Source organism: Pseudophryne corroboree, chromosome 8 (assembly GCF_028390025.1).
Source record: "Pseudophryne corroboree isolate aPseCor3 chromosome 8, aPseCor3.hap2, whole genome shotgun sequence".
NCBI classification, from domain to species: Eukaryota; Metazoa; Chordata; class Amphibia; order Anura; family Myobatrachidae; genus Pseudophryne; species Pseudophryne corroboree.
Window position 1 is genome coordinate 306,132,356 of NC_086451.1, and position 22,500 is coordinate 306,154,855.

The 22,500-nt window shown below is 42.1% G+C and overlaps 1 protein-coding gene and 1 long non-coding RNA gene across 3 annotated transcripts in view; one reads left to right on the plus strand and one right to left on the minus strand.

Annotated features, from left to right (window-relative positions):
- The window catches only part of LOC134949034 (uncharacterized), a 17,502-nt gene extending 6,690 nt beyond the window's left edge, over positions 1 to 10,812 (minus strand). Inside the window, exons 1-2 of the long non-coding RNA XR_010183087.1 lie at positions 10,731 to 10,812; positions 1,418 to 1,571 (exon numbers count right to left, since the gene is read on the minus strand). This is a non-coding gene — a long non-coding RNA (uncharacterized LOC134949034). The remainder of the gene's footprint in view (positions 1 to 1,417; positions 1,572 to 10,730) is intronic.
- The window catches only part of RNF128 (ring finger protein 128), a 372,908-nt gene that overhangs the window by 256,869 nt on the left and 93,539 nt on the right, over positions 1 to 22,500 (plus strand). For both annotated transcript variants that reach the window (XM_063937364.1, XM_063937363.1), the window contains exon 2: positions 14,262 to 14,509. In XM_063937364.1, coding sequence (XP_063793434.1) covers positions 14,262 to 14,509 — 248 coding nt within the window. The remainder of the gene's footprint in view (positions 1 to 14,261; positions 14,510 to 22,500) is intronic.

A 22,500-nucleotide genomic window follows, 5' to 3' on the forward strand; every position in this document is an offset into this window, starting at 1 on the left:
AATTGTTTTTCCGTAAACAGGGCTTGCATCAATTTTTCAGCAGAAACTGGGTAGCACATATCAATCTCTACATAGTGTGAAAGTCCATCGTTGTGAGATATCTTTAATGGTCTAGGCAGCGTAAGTCAAATCAGACCGCTTGGAAGGCCATTCTTTTCTTTTGACTTGCTTCACTAAAATCATCACTGCTTGGCTCCCTTTTGATGTAGATTACGGTTTCATACACCTATAGCACATTTGTCAAGAAATGTTTAGAACTGTGTGAACTGCATCAAAATCCATCCAGTGGTTCTCGAGATTAGCCCAAACAAACATTTTATACGAAGTAGAGATTCTATATTTTTGTCTAGGGAAATTACATTGAGGCAAGACTGTGTAGCACATCTATAGTGTTTTCCTCAGAGCCTCTTATGTGATGCTAAGGGTTTATTTTAATGGGCTCTGATGGCTATCGCTAAGACTGCATTAGTGACTTGCACAGTGATTGTGTCATGACTCACAATAGATCTGTAATTTTTTACTGTAATGCTAGGACTGTAAAATGGTATCTGGAGTAATTATTTTGTAATGGGGAAACGCCTTTAAAACAGGGGTGTCCACCTATCATTTTAAGTGGGCTACTTTGAAAAGTAAAGGTCTGTACACACGGTGTGATTTCTTTTGATTTTGACTGTATATAGTCCTATAGAGTATAGTCCTTGCGATGCCAATGCGCGGTCCCACGGGATCGGGATAGGCATTGCAAGGAAAAATAGACTGTGCAGGCAGCCCAACATTGACTATATCGGTAAGGCCAAGCTCCGGCCACATCAAATAGTTGGCCTGTACGGCGCATTGCACTGTGTGTACACAGCTTAAGGAAGACTTGATGGGTCAGACATTCCAGTCTTACCACAAAAAGTATATATATATATATATATATATCTCCTTGCAAAACAATCGCCACTCCCAGGCTCTTAGAAGCAGCGTGCTCCGTGCCAGATCAGAAAAATACATACAGCTCCAAGAATGAACGGCACTGAAGACAAGTATATTGCACAGAAATTGTATTGAAGGCTACAGCTGTTTCAGGGCATCAGCCCTTTCCTCAGGCCAAATAAATATATATATATATATATATATATATATATATATATATATATATATATTTAGGCACTCCACATAAATAAGAATAACCACGGTGCCCTCCTCAAATGGAATATACACACAAAGGTCCCCTGGGTGGGCATATGGTGATTTCCCCCCCCCCCCCCCCCAATAGCAAACAGGAACCAGGCGGCACTCGTAGGATTTGATGAAAAAAGTTATATATTGAAAGTGGAAAAAAGAATGGTAATCAACCGACGTTTCAACGGCCACGCAGGGCGTTTTTCTCAAGGTGACATGCTGTGAATAAACAGTGCAGGTGCACGCTTACCTTTTTAAAGGTGTCTGAAATAGCCCCTTCGCGCTGGCTCCCGTCTGCAGGCTGTGGGCTGGACATCCGGGCGGCTCCGGTGGTTGAGTCACGTCCGGTGGCGTCCCTCTGTTGCCGGGCAACCATGGATGCCGGAAGCCGCTTGCAGCCGCGTCTAGGGATAACCAGAGGGGACAAAATTGTGAATACACATACAGTGAAGCAATATCGTGAATCAATGTGATAGGGATATTGACGTGACAATAATAAAGTGACGATAATGTTAAAGACTATCCCATATCAGGCTGCAACACTCATATGGATACTATGCTGTAATTGACTCCATCATCATTGGTTACTTATTATGCTCAAAACTTGGATGCTCACTGACAGGAGATCAACGGAGAAGTATGCTGAGATGCTGCTATACCTATGCATAAAAAAATATGGATGCATACATAAAGGAATATATAATATTATAAAAGATATTCCAGATAATCTGTTAATTTTAACCTGTGTGGAGCCAGAGAGTTCAAGCGGTAAATCCACTGTGTCTCTTTCTGTGCCAATCTTTTGGCCCTATCCCCTCCTCTGGTATAGGCAGGGACATGATCCACAATCATATACTTGATTTGATGTAGTGGATGTTTCGCAGCTTTGTAATGTCGTGCCACTGGTTGGTCATTGTCCTTGTTCTCTAAGGCGGCCTTAATGGCAGAGCGATGTAACGCCATACGATCTTTGAACATTCTAATCATTTGTCCGACATACAATAAGCCGCATGGACTTTGAAGGACGTAGATAACGAATTGCGTGGAACATGTGAGGTAATGTTGAATACAGAATTTTTAGTGTGTGATAGGATGTTCAAAAGATGATCCTGCTATTAGAAATTTGCAAGTTGTGCATGATGCACACCTGAAACAACCCTTTCTTTGCGTCATTCGTTTGCACTTAGTCACATCTGTTTTGACCAGTAGGTCTCGGAGATTACGACCCCTTTTGTAACTGGGCATGATTGTAGTATTTTGGAAACATGGCGTGGAAGTGTTACTCGAGACAATTGGCCACAGTGCTCGTGTGGCTGTTGGCATGATCAAGCTAGCGGTGGTGAATTCTGTCACTAGAGGGATTCTTTCTTTGTTGGTGACCGCCTTAGAAGTATGTGAGAGTAATGTAGTTCTTGATATACTCATTACCTCAGTTTTAATATCTACAAGCTGTTTCTTGTGGTATCCACGCTGCATAAATCTTTTTATAACTTGGTCTAGTGCTGGTTCCAATTCGGATGGATTGCTAGTTATACTTTTCCACTTTCAATATATAACTTTTTTCATCAGATCCAACGAGTGCCGCCTGGTTCCTGTTTGCTATTGGGGGATCGCCATATGCCCACCCAGGGGGCCTTGTGTGTGTGTGTGTGTGTGTGTGTGTGTGTATGTTTATTTATTTATTTTAAAACTCCCCTTTCCTTTTTATATATCTTTTAAATACAATACTCCTGTCCCTGACCCCACTTATTAGGTTAGTCATCTTTTGTATTTTTTTGTATTTTTAGATCTTGTGTTATTTTGTGCTGCAACTTTTTTTTATTTTAATAAATACACAGAAGTACAACCTGTAGCCATTGTAAAACGAGACGTAATTTGCTACGCTATATCAGAACGTTTAACAATAAATTGGCCAATAAAACAAATGGCTCAAGATTAAATCTGTACACAATGCCTAGTGATGCAGTCATATGGTCAATAGTAATGGCAATATGCTAACACACTAAGGGGGGAATTCATATGTTTGAAAAGTCAGTTGGGTGTCTGTCTTTTTTTTTTCTTTTTTTTTTCTCTCCTGTATATTAGATAGGAAAAAACAGACACCCAACCGACTTTTCAAACATTTGAATTCCCCCCCCCTCCCCTTAAGAGTTCTCGAACATTCTCTTGTTGACCTTCTATAACCCACCCTGCCTCTTCATACCAGGGCCATGGTTTTGAATCTGACCAGGCCACTCCCTGTGTGGTGGTGGTGGTGGTGGTGGTATGTTCGCACTATGTTTTTGTGAGTTTCCGCAGATCAAAAATATACTAGTAATACCAATTTCAGACATGTGACCTGGGAATTTGCCGGGTCTAGCAGCCAGCAAATTCCTGGGTACCAGCTCCGTGACCCGAGTCGGGAGCAAGGTCAGGTACCTGGGACTTAAGGGCCACATACACTAGAACAATAATGCCCGATTTCATCCGATTTCGGGCCGATATATCAGGTGAAATCAGGCATTTTGGAGGTGTTTCCGATCCGCGTTCCCGTGAGGATCGGATCCCCTAGATTGAATGTGCTGCACTAATGATCATGTCCAACCCTGCAGGCATGGCTGGGATCGCATACGATACATAGCATGCAAAAGGACCGCCTGGGAGGCTGCCGGGGTGATCGACTGCGACATGATGGTCGGACATGTTGCGTTAGTGTATGGGGCCCTTAACTCCCAGGTTTTGTCCTTTCACACATGCAGAAATCCCAGGTTGATGTGCTTTCATGTGCATAAACCTGGTATTTAGCTGCATGTCTGAAAGGGGTATAAGTTAACTGACGTTGGTGAATTTAGTCAATAAAGCAGGGACTGATACAATTGTGAAATATATTCTCTGTAAATATACAATTTACTAATTGCAACGGCTGTTTTGACGGTGATTCAAAGTAATGTAGCCATTTACTTAAATTTATGTTGTAATTGTTTGTTTTTGTGGAGTTTATTTGCCTGCAAAAGTAATGTTATGGACCCAGCTTTAAACAAATGTTATGCAAATGCAATGAGTCTTAGTCTTTACAGAAGTGGTGTAAATGGCCTTTATCCTTATCTGGAAAATGTCTCAATCATAAAAAGTTCTATAATAAGATGTTTTTTTATATATTGAGTGAAGCAAAGAACTATCCGTGGTTGTGCAATGCAATTAAAAATGGCTAATTGTGTGCATTAATGTGTTAACGCTACAGTGTGAAGTACTTCTATCAATGAAGTGAAAAATTATAGCCAGCGTGTGTGTTTCAGCAAATAACAGTGCTTATATTTTGGGGTACATTAGAAAGTGTATGTATGTATGTATGTATATGTATATATATATATATATGTGTATGTATATATATATGGTTCAGTCAATTGTATTTTTTTTCTCTCACAAAGCACAGCCTGACGAAAAGACCGCAATGGTCTTGAAACGTTGCTTTTGCACCATGCTGTAACCTTTCAATACAAAGTTTATTTTGAAAGACCTTGGAGTGCCGCCTGTTTTTCTTCCACCCAGTACCACATTGGTCTGTGGGAAGGATTCCTTTGTGTGTGTGTGTATATATATATATATATATATATATATATATATATATATATATATATATATATATATATATATATAATTTGTTGTGGTGTGTGTTAGTAAAAGATTTGTAAGAAAACACTTCTGCAACAATCTACAAGTTCAAAAACCCATTTCCCATTAACACAACACCCAACTTACCTGTCCTACTATATATCATTAAACTTTTTCTCTGCTTTTTAGAATGTCGCAAAACATTACCTGTCTTTATTGGCAAAATTATTCTAATTAAACATCTCTAAATGTTAAGTATTCACCAGGAAGGATGTCCTATGTCCTGACATTTTTTATATTAATAAGGATTATTTAATGGTTCTCGCCTAAAAGCCGCAAGTTGTTCCTTTTTGATATGCTTGCCATCTTGACATGAATTTCTAATTGAATAACAAATATTACTGCAACCTCCAGTATTTCACAGCTAAACAAATCCAGGCATAAGAATGTATTCTCACACACTGCCTGGGAAAATGGGTAAACTTATGAAAATTAATGAGGGAGCTTTAGGTGCTTTTTATGTGATACGTCAACGTGATTTTCATGCCTCCACCTTTCATTACATTGTGCCTTTACCAATACAGATTGTTGTATCTGTAGCAGATATTAACGCATGAGGTGCCCAGTTCTGGAGACCATATCTCCAGAAGGATATAAATACATTAGAGAGTGTACAAAGAAGGGCAACTAAAATGGTGCATGGCCTACATTACAAAACTTACCCGGAAAGGCTAAAAGATCTTAACATGTATAGTTTGGAGCAGAGAAGGGAAAGGGGGGGACATGATAGAAACTTTCAAATATATCAAGGGTCTTAACAAAGTTCAGGAGGGAAACATTCTTCAATGGAAGAGAAGTATTAGAACTAGAGGACATACACTGAGATTGGAGGGGGAGGTTCAGGGGAAATTTAAGGATAAATTACTTCACAGAAAGGGTAGTGGATAAGTGGAATAGCCTCCCCATCAGAGGTGGTAGAGGCTAAGATTGTAGAGCAATTTAAACATGCTTGGAATAGGCACATGGATATCCTTTCACAGAATTAAGGTTCAAAAAGGGTTAAGATTGCCTAAAGGATAAAAAAAAAAAAAAGGGGGCAGACTAGATGGGCCAAGTGGTTCTTATCTGCCGTCAAATTCTATGTTTCTATGTATGAGAAATTCAGGTGTGTGGTGGTGGTGGTTTTTTTTTTTTTTTTTTACTTTTCAGATGTACTTTTCCACTGCAAAGCATGTTAGTATTGGTGAATAATTGTAACCTAGTAGTATAGCCAGATGGGTAGCCTAATGCCTCACAGTTATTAATATGCAGATTTCTACAGATACAAATAATTTTTATTAATTTCTTTCTGCTGATCAAACTTGAGCATTTAAGTTCGCTGTTGTCAAATGCCCTTTTCAGAAACGAAAACTCAGGAACTTTCTGGGGCACGACAAGTCGAGCCGGGTCCTGCTTATGTCTGAAAGGGTCAGGCCCGGTTTGACAGTCCTGGGTCCACCACCCAGCAACCAACCAGGGTTTTCCCAGGCCAGTGCCCCAGCTTATGTGTGAAAAGTATGACCCAGGTCAAAAAAATTCATTGGCAGCCACAGTAGCACTTGGAGATGACACCATCTCCAAGCGTCCACCACTAGATGGAAGACCCGGGTCACTTGAAGACCTGAATCCGGTGTGAAGCATGATGACCAGGACATAATCCAGGTCCATGACCCAGGTGTGAAGCACTAGAACCCCCATCTTCAATCTGTGTTCTGTATCCAAGTTCTTAGCAGGGTTATATCTGAAAGGAGTAATGGACTCTTCTCGGTGACCAATGTGAGACTAATATTATGATCATTCATATCATTTAATGTGCTGAACACTAGTAGACCTCTTCCAACAGTATGATGTCGGCTATTGTCTCCCAGACTCTGTGAGCAAATTATGGAGGCAACTCAGTGAGAGCAAAGTCTGGACTAAACGGTGGCACTTTGCACCCACTAACATTGAAAACTTGATATTTTCATCCGATATAAAGGCGCACAGGAAAATCTGCGATGTTGGAGTATTGTATTCTACTGTCATGTCTGTGACCAGACATTGCAGAAAACTAATCACAGCCCTAAAACAGAACAAAATATTCCAGCAATAACCGTTACTAAATAAATGTTGGCCATATCGATATATAGTCGACCTTCTGCCTTAATGACGTAACGGGGTGTTTTTTGTTTTTTATTTTGTAACTTTTTATTTATTTTTTTTATTTTGTGCTGTTTGGGATAATGTTATGGAATACCATAATATTCCATAGTTCCAGCAATGTTATGTATTGTGTTCTGCCAGAGGGCACTAGAGCTTTCCCTTTCTCTCTCCCAATTTTGTCTCCTCCTCTGCTAACCTGGACCATACCTGCAGTGTAGCGTTTTCCAGGGCATTGAATAGGAAATGTGTATATTGCAAGCTTTGAATTTGACTCTGTAGTTTGAAAGCAAATGCAGGAGTTAAACATATGGATTCTAGTCCCAACTTAATTATTGGGTTTGGTATGGAGAATCTTCCCTACCCATCACTCTGCAAGCCGGTAATAAACTGGCTGAATGCATTGCTCATCACTCATGTTTGCTTGTCTCTGTCTGAGTATTAACCAAATTGCAGTATATGTAACTTTCCATGGCTGTTCAATTACTGCTGAATTGAATGAAGCCCATAGATTTAATAATATATAGAATTTAATATAAAACAAATGTTCATAACTCACCAGTGCTGCGGTGGAAGTGGAACAGGTGTAGGTAGCCTTTTTAGTGCTCCTTCTGCTGTGGTACTGGAAGGCTCTGTATGCCCTACCACATCCTGGTACATCACCACAATAATAGGGTTTAATGCCTCAGCACCGGTGACGTGCAGTCAGGTGAGGCAGAGCCTCTCCTGTCATACGCTAGTGTATTTACTATAAAAATGATATGGAAAAATACATAGAAGATATTCTACATATCTTTGTATTATTCTATTTTCTTTTTTTCCTTTTTTTTTTTTTTTTTTTTTGGTCAAAATTCTGGAGAATACTGCCGACCCTGTGCACACATCACTGATCAAAACTCTCCAAATTCCCAGCAGAATGTCACTTTTGTATAATGCCAAGATGACCCCTTGGAGATATAGGTATAGATAGTGTGTAAATCTGGCTCTGACACTAGTTATTGGCTCCCCAGCCATTTATCTCACTGCGTGTCACTCTTCAGAACTAGCGGTGCATATTCCATTTTTGGATTAAGTAAATCTAGGTATACAACTCTTCTCCAACAGCAATTCTGTGTCTGAAGAACATGCTGTATGTAAACAATGACTTTTTGTTCCGTTTACGTATACCTCTGGTTCTACAAGGTCGCCTGTCTTAATCCTTTTAAGCTCATGATACATTTGCTCTTCCCATGCACATTTACAAAAGTCAATGTTTGCTTAGTCAAGCTTCACCTATCTATTGCACATCAGGGGAAAAAAAATTAGTGGGTAATTGCTCTGATATGAATCATTGTTCATTATAAACTGCATTATCTGGAAGTGATTACATTTAAAGTAATTACATGAGTTCTGCAGCTTACCAGATCACAAAGTACAATTTCCTGTCTAGGCTTACTGTGTTCATGAAGGTGGTTTATGCCCATGGGTTTTCTCAAGTTGTCCTAGGTCTTTCTACGGGATGCAGATAATTTGCCATCTGTCAGGATCTCGATGTTGGAATGCCAACAGCCGGAATCCCGGCAAATAGGGGCTATTCCCACTTGTGGGTGTCCATGACACCCATACAGTGGTAATAGAACTTGTGGTGAGCCACTGAGCCCGCAGCGAGTCCACAACGGAACTTTTTGCGGTCACCCCGCTGCCAGCATACTGGCCCCTTTCTACTCCTTCTTAGGCTCTGTGGGGTAAAAGTGTGAAGTGTCCTTGACATGCAAGTATAAAGTTTTGATACCCGAGTTGACACAGGTGTGGTATCGCAGTACATAAAAGCTGGGCCCCAGACCCAGGTCTGCAATCAGAAATTGTGGGCCCAAAACAGATGAAAGATTTGCCACTCCCTCCTTTTTTTTTTTACTCTCCTCTTTCTTTTGCAAAATATCTGCCCACTTCATTAGTCCTATAAAAACAGTGCATAATCAATTTTATTGTTCTTACGTCCTAGAGGATGCTGGGGTCAATTTTAGCACCATGGGGTATAGATGGGTCCACTAGGAGCCATGGGCACTTTAAGAGTTTAATAGTGTCGGCTGGCTCCTCCCTCTATGCCCCTCCTACCAGACTCAGTTTAGAAAATGTGCCCAGAGGAGCCAGTCACAGTTAGGGGAGCTCCTAGGAGTTTTCTTTATTAAAACAAAAAATGGAGTAATAGGTCACAGGAAGGCTGCTGGCAACAGCCTCCCTGCTTCGTGGGACTTAGGTGTGTGTGTGTGTGTGTGTGTGTGTGTGTGTGCTGGGGGGGGGGGGGGGCGAGTAGGTACCAACTCTTGAAGTTTATAGTTCTGTCTCCGCTGACAGGACACTGAGCTCCTGAGGAAAACAGCACTGACTGCATGCCTACAAGTTGCGATGGTGTCTGAAGAAGAATTAGAGAGGGTGGGTGGGAAGGAGGTATCCTCTTTAGGGTTCAATCATGTCGGGGAGTGGATAGGAAGAAAGTTAGGGTCTCATCCACATCACTTCAATCAGAGAAAGTGTGCGTGTGTGTGTGGCATTATGTCCCAACTCCAGTCAGTCACCGATAGGATGGGATTATGCTGTATGATGCTGAAGTTGCCATAGCATTAGAATCCCAGGATAAGATATAGATGTATGTATGTATGTATGTATGTATGTATGTATGTATGTATGAATGATATCCCTTATCCAAAATGCTTGGGACCAGAGGTATTTTGGATATGGGATTTTTCCGTATTTTGGAATAATTGCATACCATAATGAGATATCATGTTGTTGGGACCTAAATCTAAGCACAGAATGCATTTATGTTACATATACACCTTATACACACAGCCTGAAGGTCATTGTAGCCAATATTTTTTGTAACTTTGTGCATTAAACAAAGTGTGTGTACATTCACACAATTAATGTATGTTTCAAATACACCTTATACACACAGCCTGAAGGTCCTTTAATACAATATTTTTTAATAACTTTGTGTATTAAACAAAGTTTGTATACATTGAGCCATCAAAAAACAAAGGTTTCACTGTCTCACTCTCACTAAAAAATGTCCGTATTTCGGAATATTCCGTATTTCAGAATATTTGGATATGGGATACTCAACCTGTGTGTGTGTGTGTATATATATGTATATATATATATGTATATATATATATATATATATATATATATATATATATATATGTGTATATATATATATATATATATATATATATATATATATATATATATATATATATATATATATATATATATATAATTTTTTTTTTTTTTTTTTGCAGGAAAAAAGCAGCGGCACTCAGCAGACGAGATTAGGCAAAGTGAAGAGCTTTTATTATAGTCCTACGGCGTTTCGGGGAACATGCCCCGTCTTCAGGGACAAACTATACATGAATACATATATATATGTATATATGTGTGTGTATGTATGTGTGTATATATATATATATATATATATATATATATATATATATATATTCTCTACAGTATGTATAGCAAACTTACTACTAGCAGCCCCCATAGTCAGTCTATGCCCCTTACATGTATCCCCCTTCACCCCCCACCCCCTGGCTCCCTCTCCAGACCATCTGACATTGACTTTACTTTCCTTTTTTTTTTTTTTTTAACTTCTCCACCACTTTACGTGGTTGCAGGAACAGAATCTAATACTGTTCATCACTGGTGTCCGCTCTAGCTCTCTGTCACTAGTTATTCAGTCTCCTTTCTTTACAGGTACCTGGGTGTTTATACTTCAAATAAAGTACCTGGTCTCAATAGCCTACCACCAGTCATACCTGTAATGTAGTTCTTGTTGCTCTACTCACAGTATGTTCACCATTATTCTCATATTGTATATATCTCTGTAGAGCAGTCGCTGACTCAAAGGGGTATGTTTTACAAAGTGGCAGGTCTGAGCTCAGAATGTTAAAGCTGTGCCAAACATGTTGGGCTTTGCACTTAATGTTATTGCTGCTTTTAAACTGAGCTCACACTTGCTGCTTTGTAATTGTACTCCAGGAGCCTATCTCTCAGACTTTTTATTTGCAAAATGTAGCTCCCTAAAGTAATGATGTAAGGCAATGTGTCAAAAGAATAGTGCAGTTGGTTCTAACAGAACTCTCCAAGGCAACTGGAACTGTAATGATCAGTTTACACTGGACTCTAACAGTCTTCAATATATCCTGATCGTCTCCTCTCCTAGGCAATGGAGAAGACTCCACTGCATCTCCTCTCCAAAATAGTGTAATAGGAGAGTGATATTATTATCCTGTCACTCCAGACTGGCTAAAACTTTGCATTACTTATTCTTACAGTAATCCCATATAAAAATGTATTTTATATTTATAAATTCCTTCCACATGTTTGTGGAAGTTGTAGCTGCCATCTACCATAAGGTGGTTTTGTTTCATAGCAAAATATAGTTCCTTTTAAAAAGGGAAACTAGTCATGTGGTCAGTTCATCTAGCAGTACTAACAGACCTACAAACAGCAAAAAGTTTACCACTTTCTTCCAGAAATTGACCAAGGATTAGTCCAAATGAGGTTCTGGGAAACTATATCTTTCTGTTAGCTTCTCTGATAGTTGGGCGTTAGTACTACAACTTTAATTTTATGCCACTTTGGGGTTTTGTTTTTTTAACACTGGCAATCCCTTTTATAATAGAGTTGTGTTAATTTATTAGTCGCTAGTGATGCCAGCTGAGATGACCGTTCTCAGAATAGGGCAGTCTTTACCTTTTTATTTTAAATACATTTTAAAAATAGCAAGTTTCATATATGAACTGTAACATAGGGGGGAAATGTATCAAAGCTTGGGGAGAGAGAGAGTACAAACCAATGCGGCTCTAACTGCCATGTTACAGGCTGTTTGAAAAACGACAGGAGCTGATTAGTTGGTACTTTATCTCTGTCTGTGCTTTGATAATTATCCCTCGAAATGACTTGTCTGGTCATGTTGATTTTATCATTTTGAAGCATGGCTACAGGGGTGTATCTAGCTATTGGCCAGGATGGCACTCACCAGGGGCGCCAGGCAAGGAGGGGGCGCCGCCTGCGGCCAAAGGATAGAAAAGCAGTACTGTCAGACTGTACCTGGTGAGAGTCTGTTACTGCTGGAGTGGCGCTGGTGTCCGGCAGCACCACACTTGTAATCAGACTCAAAATAAACTACAGCTCCCAGCAGCCCTTGTTGCTGGGAGCTCCCGGCAGCAAGGGCTGCTGGGAACTGTAGTTTATTGTGAGTCTGATTACAAGCGCGGTGCTGCCGGACACTAGTCTGATCACTAGTGCAGTGCGGTGCTGACGAGTAACAGACTCTCACCAGGTACACAGCAATTGTTATATAGCACAGCGCTATAGATCTATTTGTTGTTGAAGATAATAAAAAAGTGTCAGTGTTTGGAAGAAGGGACTGTATTACCTGGAAAACTACACGATTTTCACGCATGTTAGATTAAGGAAGTAGTAAGCGAAAACTTTAACTTGTTGAGTGTAATAAAGAAAATACTAATCTTACGCATTTCAAGGCCATGTTCAAGGAAATGTATATCAATTAATTGTATAATTGATCATTTTATCTCGGAAGCGATGGCAACCTGATGTTTTTTTTTTCTAACAGGAAGCACTTCTACCATCCAACTAATGGTGTTTGGTTAATGGCTGGGTCCATTTGAGGCTCATCTCACAGCAGCTCATTAGCATTTCATTCAGGATGCAGTCAAGATGCCGGCATTTGGCATCCCGGCGGTCGGAATGCTGATGCTGGCATCCCAACATAGATAGCGATGCAGAATGCCAAAATCCGTATTAAGTTTGTGCCAAAGTCTCCACTGGCAAGCCACGTGGGAGGTTTAGGGTTAGGCTGCGAGGGCAGGAGGGCTAGGGTTAGGCTGCATGGGTGGAGATTAGGAAGGGTGGGTTAGGGTTGGGCACCACTGAAGAGGCTTTTGGGGGGGTATGGGTTAAGGTCAGGCTGTGTGAAAGGTGGGTTAGGGGGGAGGGATGGTGTAACGTGAATACGAGACACTTCTGTGCGGTGTAATGTGAATGAGGGACACTAGTGTGTGGCATAATTTGGATTGGAAGTACTATTGTGTCCACGCCCTTCCCCCACAAAACCATGCCCCATTTACAATACTCGTACCTTATTCCAAATGTGTGTAGGGGGGGTGGGGCGCCTGCCCCTTACTTTGCCAGGGGCGCTCGGACCCCTAGATACACCCCTGCATGGCTATATTGTGGAACAAAGTTTAATAGGTAAACTAAATATTAATGAAGTTTAAAAGTTTTATGGTCCAAACAACTAAACTATAAGCTCTTTAAAACCTGTGTTTTTTTTTTTTTTTTATCCCCCCTTTGGGAATATATTTGGAGCTACCATTTTTATTTGATTTTTTTTTGTATAAGTTTATACTTTAAACATAGAACATGACTCTTTCGATGAGTAGCATGGTTGAGCAGGGATGTAGCTAGTGTGACTGGTGCTGCCCATCCAGGGTCCAAGGCCAAAAGTGTGGCACAGTCACCCCAGTGGCACCATTCACCAGCTTGTGTAATAGTTGGAATGGCGCTTGGCAGGTCCCAGTTATATGACTGCTCACAATCTGGACCTCTTTTTGTGATGTCATATTTTCTGAGGGTGGTGTCCAGCACAGGGTGTGAAAGAGCCCTGGTACACCCAGTGATTGAGCAAACAGAGGAGTGCCTAAGGGGTCCATTTACTAAGCCCTGGGTGGAGATAAAGTGGGTGGAGATAAAGTACCAGCCAATCGGCTCCTAACTGTCATTTTTTTCAAACAGTTTGTGACATGGCAGTATGACACTGATTGGCTGCTACTTTATCTCCATCCAAGGCTTAGTAAATAGACCCCTTTAATATCACTGTTCACCTCTGTTGTGCTGAATTTCCATTGTCATGTGGTGGATGGTGGTAGGATATTGCAACTTAGAAAATCCTTTGCTTCTTGGAATTTCTTGCTCTCAATGAATGTCCCATTAAAATGTGATTTCAATATTTTAGAATTCAAGACTTGGGCAATACTATCCGAGAAAGGTTTTTAGTAAAATGTATTGCCAAACAGAATTTCCAGCTGTAATGAAAGACTATTAGGAAGGATCTCCACTTACTGTTGTAGAACCTAGATATCAACAATAATGAAGAAAGCTTTTAATGACCTTTTAATTTCTGAACAGCTACTATAGACCACATACAAAGCCCTAATCTAAAAAAACAAAAAAAAAGTTTTGATGAGGTTTATCAACACAGACTTTACCTCTTGAGATTTGAATACTGTAATAAAAAAACTTTATCTCCCCCTGTTTCCCAGGCACAAAGGACACTGTTGCCATCATGATTGGATATCTAAAAGGGACGGAGATCATACAGCTGATTCAGGGTGGCATCCCGGTGACCATGGTGATTGATGTGGGAAAGAAACATGGGTCTTGGGTGAACCACTATTCAATCTTCTTCGTCTCTGTGTCTTTCTTCGTTGTCACAGCGGCTACCGTAGGCTACTTCATCTTCTACTCAGCCCGCCGATGGAGGCACACGAGGGCTCAGAACCAGAAACAGGTAAAATGTTGGCAACAACTGTTTAACTCTTCTTTAGAAGGCTGGGCTTCTATCGCACCTAAAAGCCCATCTTCCTCCAGTAAGAAACACAATAGATTGCTTTGCCATTGGTTCGGGTTAGTGATTGGTAAGGGCCTTACTGACGGGGAGATTTCCCCAGAGGTGTGTGCTGAGCGGTCTAGCACAGACCGCTCGGCACACATCTCTCCCCCCGCTCAGCACACAGCGCGATGTGCTGAGCGAGGGAGGGGGGCGCTCATTTCACCCAGCGGTGAAATGAGCGACCTGCTAGATTATTCCTGCATGTAGGCCAATCTAGCACCGGCGATAACGATGCGTGGGACCGCATCGCTGTCGCCGGCACCCCTACACACGGAGCGATGTTCAGCTAATTTCTAAGCAATCTAGTCAGATTGCTTAGAAATTAGCTGAACATCGCTCCGTGTGTACCCCCCTATTGATTACGTAAGAAAGATTGGAATTTGAATAACTTGAATAATTTGTGGATTTGTTGCATCCCTGAGGTACTATGTTATTGCATTTAAGCTTCCAAAACTTTACATTTGCATTAAGATCCTTGAGTTTTTATACCCATTTAAGTTTCAATGGGTATGGTATGACTTGTCAACAGGGTCAAACTATCTGCATGATTAGCATGTCAACAGTGACCATGTTGACGTTCATGTCTCCTAAGATATGTCAACATGAAGAACTGTCAACAACCAGTCCCTGGCAGTGTCTCCAGTGTTGTTGTCCGCGTCTCTGCAGCCATGTTGGTCACTTCTGATGCGGACTTCTGATGTTGCAGCATTCCGGTGATTATTTCTCCCCATGTGCCTAACCATAAACTTCGGTGTCAAGACACTGTCAATAATAGTTTAAGGATATTGACAGGGTGTGCTTTTCAACATCATGGTGTTGAACGTTTCGACCAGATACCAGTTTAATAGTTATGGTGTATTATACCCACTTTACATAAAAATAATTGTATTAACGGGTATTTTAATGAAACCATTCAGATTGGACCCAGACTTACTGTCACAAACTGCAAAACTTTCCAAACTGACTCAAGCATGTTTTACTCACATGTGAGCCTAGCATATAAAACTTGTGCAAGCTAAAGTGATTACTGGGGATTGTGGCAGATCGCCAATATCTATGAATTGTTTTGATCACGATGGGTTTCCCAAACTGTCTCTTGCCTGTGACTCGAATGCTTGCTATCGCATCAATCAAACATACACTCCTCTCTTCTCTGTAAGCTAATAAGGGGTTAATAGACAGATGTCTGTTCTTAACTTAGGAATGTGATTTTTGTGGTTATGACCTGTAGCAATGTTTCCATAAAGATGAATTGCTTAATTGGCATCGTATACCTAAATACGCTAATGGCTTAAGATGCTAAACCTGTTCATAAAGATTGGTATAAGATTATGTTGGCTAATGTATGTCATTTTAAAGCTGCAATCGTTAAAAGTCAAAACCAGAGACCCAGCAATTCGGACTAATAGCAAAACTTTAATGCAATTTGTACCCATCCAATCCATTCTTAAGGTGCGTACACACTGGCCGATTATCACAGGTCCGTCAGCCATTGTGTAAGAGCGATAGGTCTGTGAACTCCGTCGTTCAGACATATCGCGTTGGCCTGCTGCACAGCTGATGGCCAATATATCGTTAGATATATTGGCACTTCGGTGTGTGTACGGATGGTCAGCGACCGTCCATACAAAAGATGCAGCAGACGGCGGTGACTGACAGCTGAACTGGGCCCGCCCAGTTCATGACGTCAATCCCCGACGGATCGGGCAGTGTATGCACAGCACACTGCCCGATCCGGCTTTCGATAAATCTGCAGATCAATTGATTTAGGTGTGTACCAAGTATAATTCTTTCAACTTTAAACACTATTGCATCCACGTCATGGTAGTCACAGATTCAGTATGATATACCGGCCACCGGGGTGCCGGCCGTCTGTAAACAGGCAGCGGCTTCCCGACCACCAGTATGCCGGCAGTGGGGCGAGTTCTTGAAAGCCCCTTGAGGGCATGGTGGCTTGTTGCGCTCGCCACAGGTTATATTCTTTCTCTATGGGTGTCGTGGAATATTGTGATTGCCGGGATCCCAACTGGCAGTGTGCTAACCGCTTCCCGTAGTCACTGGTATTAGAATGGGCATCCTGTTATATAAATCAAAGTAATATGCTTTCAGTGGATACTACTTATCTATAGCGCCTTGCCTACACATTAAGGAACGTACAGTTCAGACGTATTTCTGCTGCACCACCCTCTTAATTGTTTTATTTATAGTATGCTAACAAATGCAGACAAAGAACAGGCGTTTAGGACATTTTGTGATCGGACTACCGAATAAATGTTTTTTCTTCATTCAGATTAACTACTGTACGTAAAATATTTGCATTTGGAACTTGCCAAATTAATGGCACATACTGTACTTTTAAAGCCATTTCTTTGAAACAAGTTAGTGACCTATATAAAAACAGCACAGATGGTATTTGCTGAAGTTTTCTAGGCATGAATCATCCATTTCTATGAATGTTACGTACATACGTAAACATTCCTCGTTTAAAAACCAGAGCTGCTTTTTATAGCCAAGGTCTCTTCTGTATTTCCTTCATGTGTACCTTCAATGCTGTATACAGGTTATCTTTATACAAGTTAAGTCTTCCATATCTGAAATGCTTTGGACCAGAAGTATTTTGGATTTCGGATTTTTCCGTATCTTGGGATATTTGCACACCATAATGAGATCTTTTGGGGATGGGACCCAAGTCTAAATACAGAATGCTTTTTGTCTCGTCCACCTTATACACATAGCCTGAAGGTCATGTTATACAGTATTTAAAAAAAAAAAAAAAAAATGTAAGAAATAATTCTTACGTTTTGTACATTGAGCCATCAGAAATCAAAAGGGGTCTCTATTTCAGTCATGCTCAAAAATGTTTGAGTATGGGAAACAGTGGCGTAACGACAGCCCCCGCAGCCACTGCAAAGGCTTGGAGGCGCAGGGTTGCGGGGGCGCTTCCACTGTACACTGACAAGCCTGACAGAACCGTGACTAATCCTTAAGCCTATAGCGGGCGTCAGCGCAAGTGGCCGCCCAACTAGAATATAGTGAGGGCGGAGCTCCAGTGTGTGTGTGTATGGGAGGGTGGGTACGCCGTCGTAGAGACCGAAAGAGGCTGAGCTGCTTCGGTGGTGGTCCCGCAACTTCCGCCGTCCAGTCCCGGATGAAATTACCGCGGCTGCGCCCGGCGCCAGCAACACAACCTTTATTTATTTTTTTTATTTTTTTGGCTTGGGGGAGCAAAATATCTAGTTACGCCACTGATGGGAGACTCGATGTATTTCTACTCTTCATTAGGCTTTTGTGAATAAGAATAATATATTTTTGTTTTTAAAATGTCACATGAAACAGATTGATACCATGTAGCCAACAGACTGGGAGCAAAATGTAAAAGGCCTGCAGGTTGCAGAGAGGGCCAAAGTTAACCACAGTGGTATGAAACACAGGGTAATAGCTCTCTCCCATCAGGAGCAACGGATGTAGCCATGATCATCTTGGCTGCGATGCAGCATGCTGCAACACGGCCTTAAGAATTATTGGAGCGGTCACCGGCTGTGAATAGTCGCAGCATGCTGTGATGCAACATGCCACATCACAGTAAGATGAGCATGGCTGCATTTGTAGGTACAGCTGTGACACTCTTACACAGTAACTATGGGGCTACACATAGCGCTATGGCGGGTCCTGTTCAGCGGGACCCGCTTGGCTGGAAGGAGTCTGCACAAGGACTCCTAAGCGGCCATCTACACATATGCGGTGGTGGCGCAGCCACGGATCCAACCACCGCATGCTGCTGTTGAGCCAGATGACAAGACGGGATTTCATTTTGAACACATACATTTAAATGTATGTGTTCACACAGTGCAGCTGTGCCACAGTGTGTTCTAACTGAAATCCCAGCGTGGAACTTGCCGGATCCCGTTCTGCAGCATCTGGCAGAACAGGATCCGTGTGAACACAAACCTTCCCTCCGGCCAAGCGGTTCCCGCTGAACGGGACCCGCTGTACCGCTGTGTGGGGCCCCAGCCTAATGATGGCTGCAGTCTGCACATGTACAGTAGCACATCAGGTTGGAGGTTGTGCCTCCCTGCAGACTCTTGGTCCTAGTGCCTGGAGTGTATATGCAGCATAGGAGACCGTGCAGAGTGCCGCTCTCCAGTGGTGGATTTACCGGTATGCGGCCAAAACTACCACGTAGAGCCCAATGGGTCTCCGGTCAGGGGGACGACTGATAGGGCAGAATCTTAGCAGGACCCAGTTTACTTACGCTGGTGTCCATCGCACACCAGTGCTGGACTACTATAGTGAAGGAATTCAAAATAAACTACAGCTCCCAGCATTCCTTGTTGCCGGGAGCTCCTGGCAGCAATGTCTGCTGGGGGCTGTAGTTTATCTTGAATTCCTTTTACTATAGTGTGGTGAGTGCAGGATTGGCCTGGACACCGGCACCATGCAGTGAATAGGGTCAGCGCTGTGCCGCAGCACAGTCTGTCAGGGCTGCGGCAGTCCGTTTTCCTGGTCTCTGCTGTGTGCTCTGCCTTACCACACCATAGCCAGAGAAAGCCATCCAGGCCATGAAATGTATGTTGGTGTATCCAGCACATACTGTACTGGGGGTCTCTGTCTCTCTCTTATCTAGATATGTGATGATGAGTTATAGTGCACTCACGTTCCTGGTATTAAATGCTGGCGTGCATATCAGGCTGACACCAGCTCAAGGTGTATGGGATACTATTGTGTGGCGTAATTTGAATTGGGTGTACTATTGTGTGTGTCATGTCCCTTCCCTACAAGGCCATGCTTTTTCAGAGAGATTTAAAATACACTGACTAACCGGGGGGAGTTTATTTGAGGGGCTCCAAATCTGTATCTTGCTTAGGGCCCCATGAGGTCTAATCAGCCGCTGCTGCTCTCAAAACGATTTTATATGGTGTTTTTTTTTTTTTTTAAGTATATATTTCATAACTAGAGTTAAAAAAAAAAATAAAAAAAAAATACTACCTTTTGAAATGAAAGATTAATATTTGACTAATACTGTTTTTTTATTTTATTTATTTATTTTTTATCTGGCTTTACAGCACCACTCTCTTTTATATATGAGATTCTGTGACTCTGGGTGGGGCTCTAGCAGGGTCTGCCTTTCTGAATCACAGATCACTGTGAGCTAGATACACCTCCCACCCCCACCCCTCCCACAGGTCCACGTCATTACTAGCCCTGGGCCAGAAACACAGGCTGCAGCCATATGCTGCGGTGGTGACTGCTCCATAAGCGGGGTATTACAGTGCTGCTCTCCCTCCACTCCCCCCCCCCCCCCCTCCCCCCTTCTACAGGTTACACAGCCACTAGGCCACATACACAGGCTGCAGCCATATGCCGTGCTGCTGACTGCTTCTTACCTGTGGGTTACAGCGCGGCTCCCCATCCCGTCCCCAGTGACGCTGGCTGCTGGGTGTGGCATGCGGAGGGCGGTAGCAGCGTTGCACCATGCCACCGATACTTGACCCAGATCCCGGTGGAACATGCAGCGCGGAAGCGGCTATGCGAGGGACGGACGCCGGCCGCAGCCAATGGCTTGACAGCAGCGGCCGGTGACATCATGGGATCGGGCCTTCTGCTGTGCTCTGGCGGCTGCTGCTATACACACAGCGTGGTGGCTGCTGGGGCTATGGTGTAATGGGGACAATATCATCGCTTCAGATACTATTGGATAGTAAACGTGTTACTGCATAGTCTTTGTACTGCTGTGGTACAGCCAATGAGGCGCAGTTGTTAACAGGGTGTCACACATAGTATTGCACCAGCCGGCAGCCCAGGTGTATGAGGCATTACATAAACACTACCAAACACTACCATGCAGCATGCATGCCCACCCCGGCTGGGTCCCACTGCCAACAGCCAGCCACTTCTCTATGGTTAAGGTTCTAAATTGTGCAACTATACATATGATACATTATACTGCACAGGACTAGGGTGTATTCTCTACAGTGCATTGCAATTTGCTGCTACTAATCTGGGACTTTATCATGCATACATTACTAACTCATTTTATAATGCTGACCGGGCCTGTAGCAGGGACTGCTCTTCTGCATCACAAACCGGGGACTGTACTACACTATGTGATTCATCGTGGCATGCGGCCACTATTCACGCCGTTGCAAGGAGCCACAGCCCCTTGACCGTCGCACACCCTGTGACGTGCAATACAGATGGGTCCACCTTTAACTTGAGTTCTTTGCTGCGCCTAGGCACACCATGGTTTATTAACATAAACACTTCATCTATTGTTCTCAGCTGCAATACAATACAGAGAACAATACATCAGGGGATTAAGTCATTACAGCAGGGGTCTAAGTCTGACTGACCTTGCTCAGTTAATCTTATTAAAGGCCAAGATAAACGTGGACCCATCTGTATTTAACCACTAACACAATTATGATTATTAAACCATTGCACAGCCTAAGGGTGTGCAGGGGTTCAGGGGGCGTAGCCTGTTGCATAAAAGACAAAGATTTCACGCACAATGGGCGTGCAGGGGTTAAGGGGGCATAGCCCCTTACGACGGTGTGAAGAGCGCCCGTAGGGCACAACAAATCACCTAGTCTGCAACAAAACCACAGTACTGTCCCAGACTCAAATGATTTTATGTCTCACCAACCATTGGTCTTCAGAACTTTGAACTACTTTGCATATAAAAGTACTGTTTATTTATTGCTGTGGTTCTGGCTCCATAACAGCGATGCTGTGTAGTTTCCTGAATAAATGACCCAGATATTGCATTCCTAGATAATTCCTGAGTCCTAATGACTCAGAGGGTGTGTAGTTTCTATTTATTTTCATCTAGACATAAAAATCTGATTTACAGTCTTAAAGGAGAACGCCAACTTCTATTAAGCTTTTCTACATCATACATTTTGTTGCACTTTAAATCAAAAAATAAAAAATTTATTTATTTGAGGATACCTGGCACACAGTTATGGTTTTGCTTGGAATAAGTTCAAATTGTAATAAATTTAATATCTAGGCAATTTGTTTTTGGCTTAAGGGTTATGCAAGCCATTATTCTGTTTATCACATTGTTGCCCTTCAGACTCTCTGTTCACAACAATAAGGAAGTGTGTGTTTTTTTTATTTTTGATGGAGCTTAAATAGCGTTTGTCTGTACACCTTTTACATTCTACCATGTAATTTTATATTTTATATATGGTGGCAGATTAGGATATGTGGTAGGCAAAGAAAAAACCAAACCACTCTTGTACTGCAATGGTGATGCAAGGAAATGGTCCCTAGGGCCCAACCAGATTAATAGTGTATAGAACATACATATTTGTTGGGGATGATGGCGATAAAATCCTGACTGTTAGGATTTTGGTACCACAACAGTGACAACACCTTGTCTCAATATTGTGTATGTATGGGATGCAGTTGGGATATTGATGGCAAGTACTGAGGTTAGGTTGCGGGAGGAGTGGGTTAAGGGTAGGGGTACGGTTAAAATACTTACCGAGATCTGTCGGAATGTCGCTGTCTGGATTCTGTGGGTCGAGATAGTGAGTGCTTGGATTTTGATACCAACCCGTATGTGTCACTTCGTCTAGTGCTGAAATAGTGATGATAAATGGTTCCTTTCATATAAACTTTCTGTTTCTCTAATGTGTCTAGGAAGATGCTAGTAGGTTTGCTTGCAGAATTCCCCTTTCATTGCGGCTGCTATTTTCTAGCTGCTTTTCTCCTTGACCAACCTGTCAATACAGATATGTAGTGGTGGTCTCCCTGCAATAAATCAATGGATATGTGTGGCTTCATTTGGGAAGGGAGTGGGTGATTGCAGGTTATAATCTTAATTGTTGGTATGTCCAGACCATTAAGGACACAAGTGACAAAACAAAAGCAATTTGCTAAGT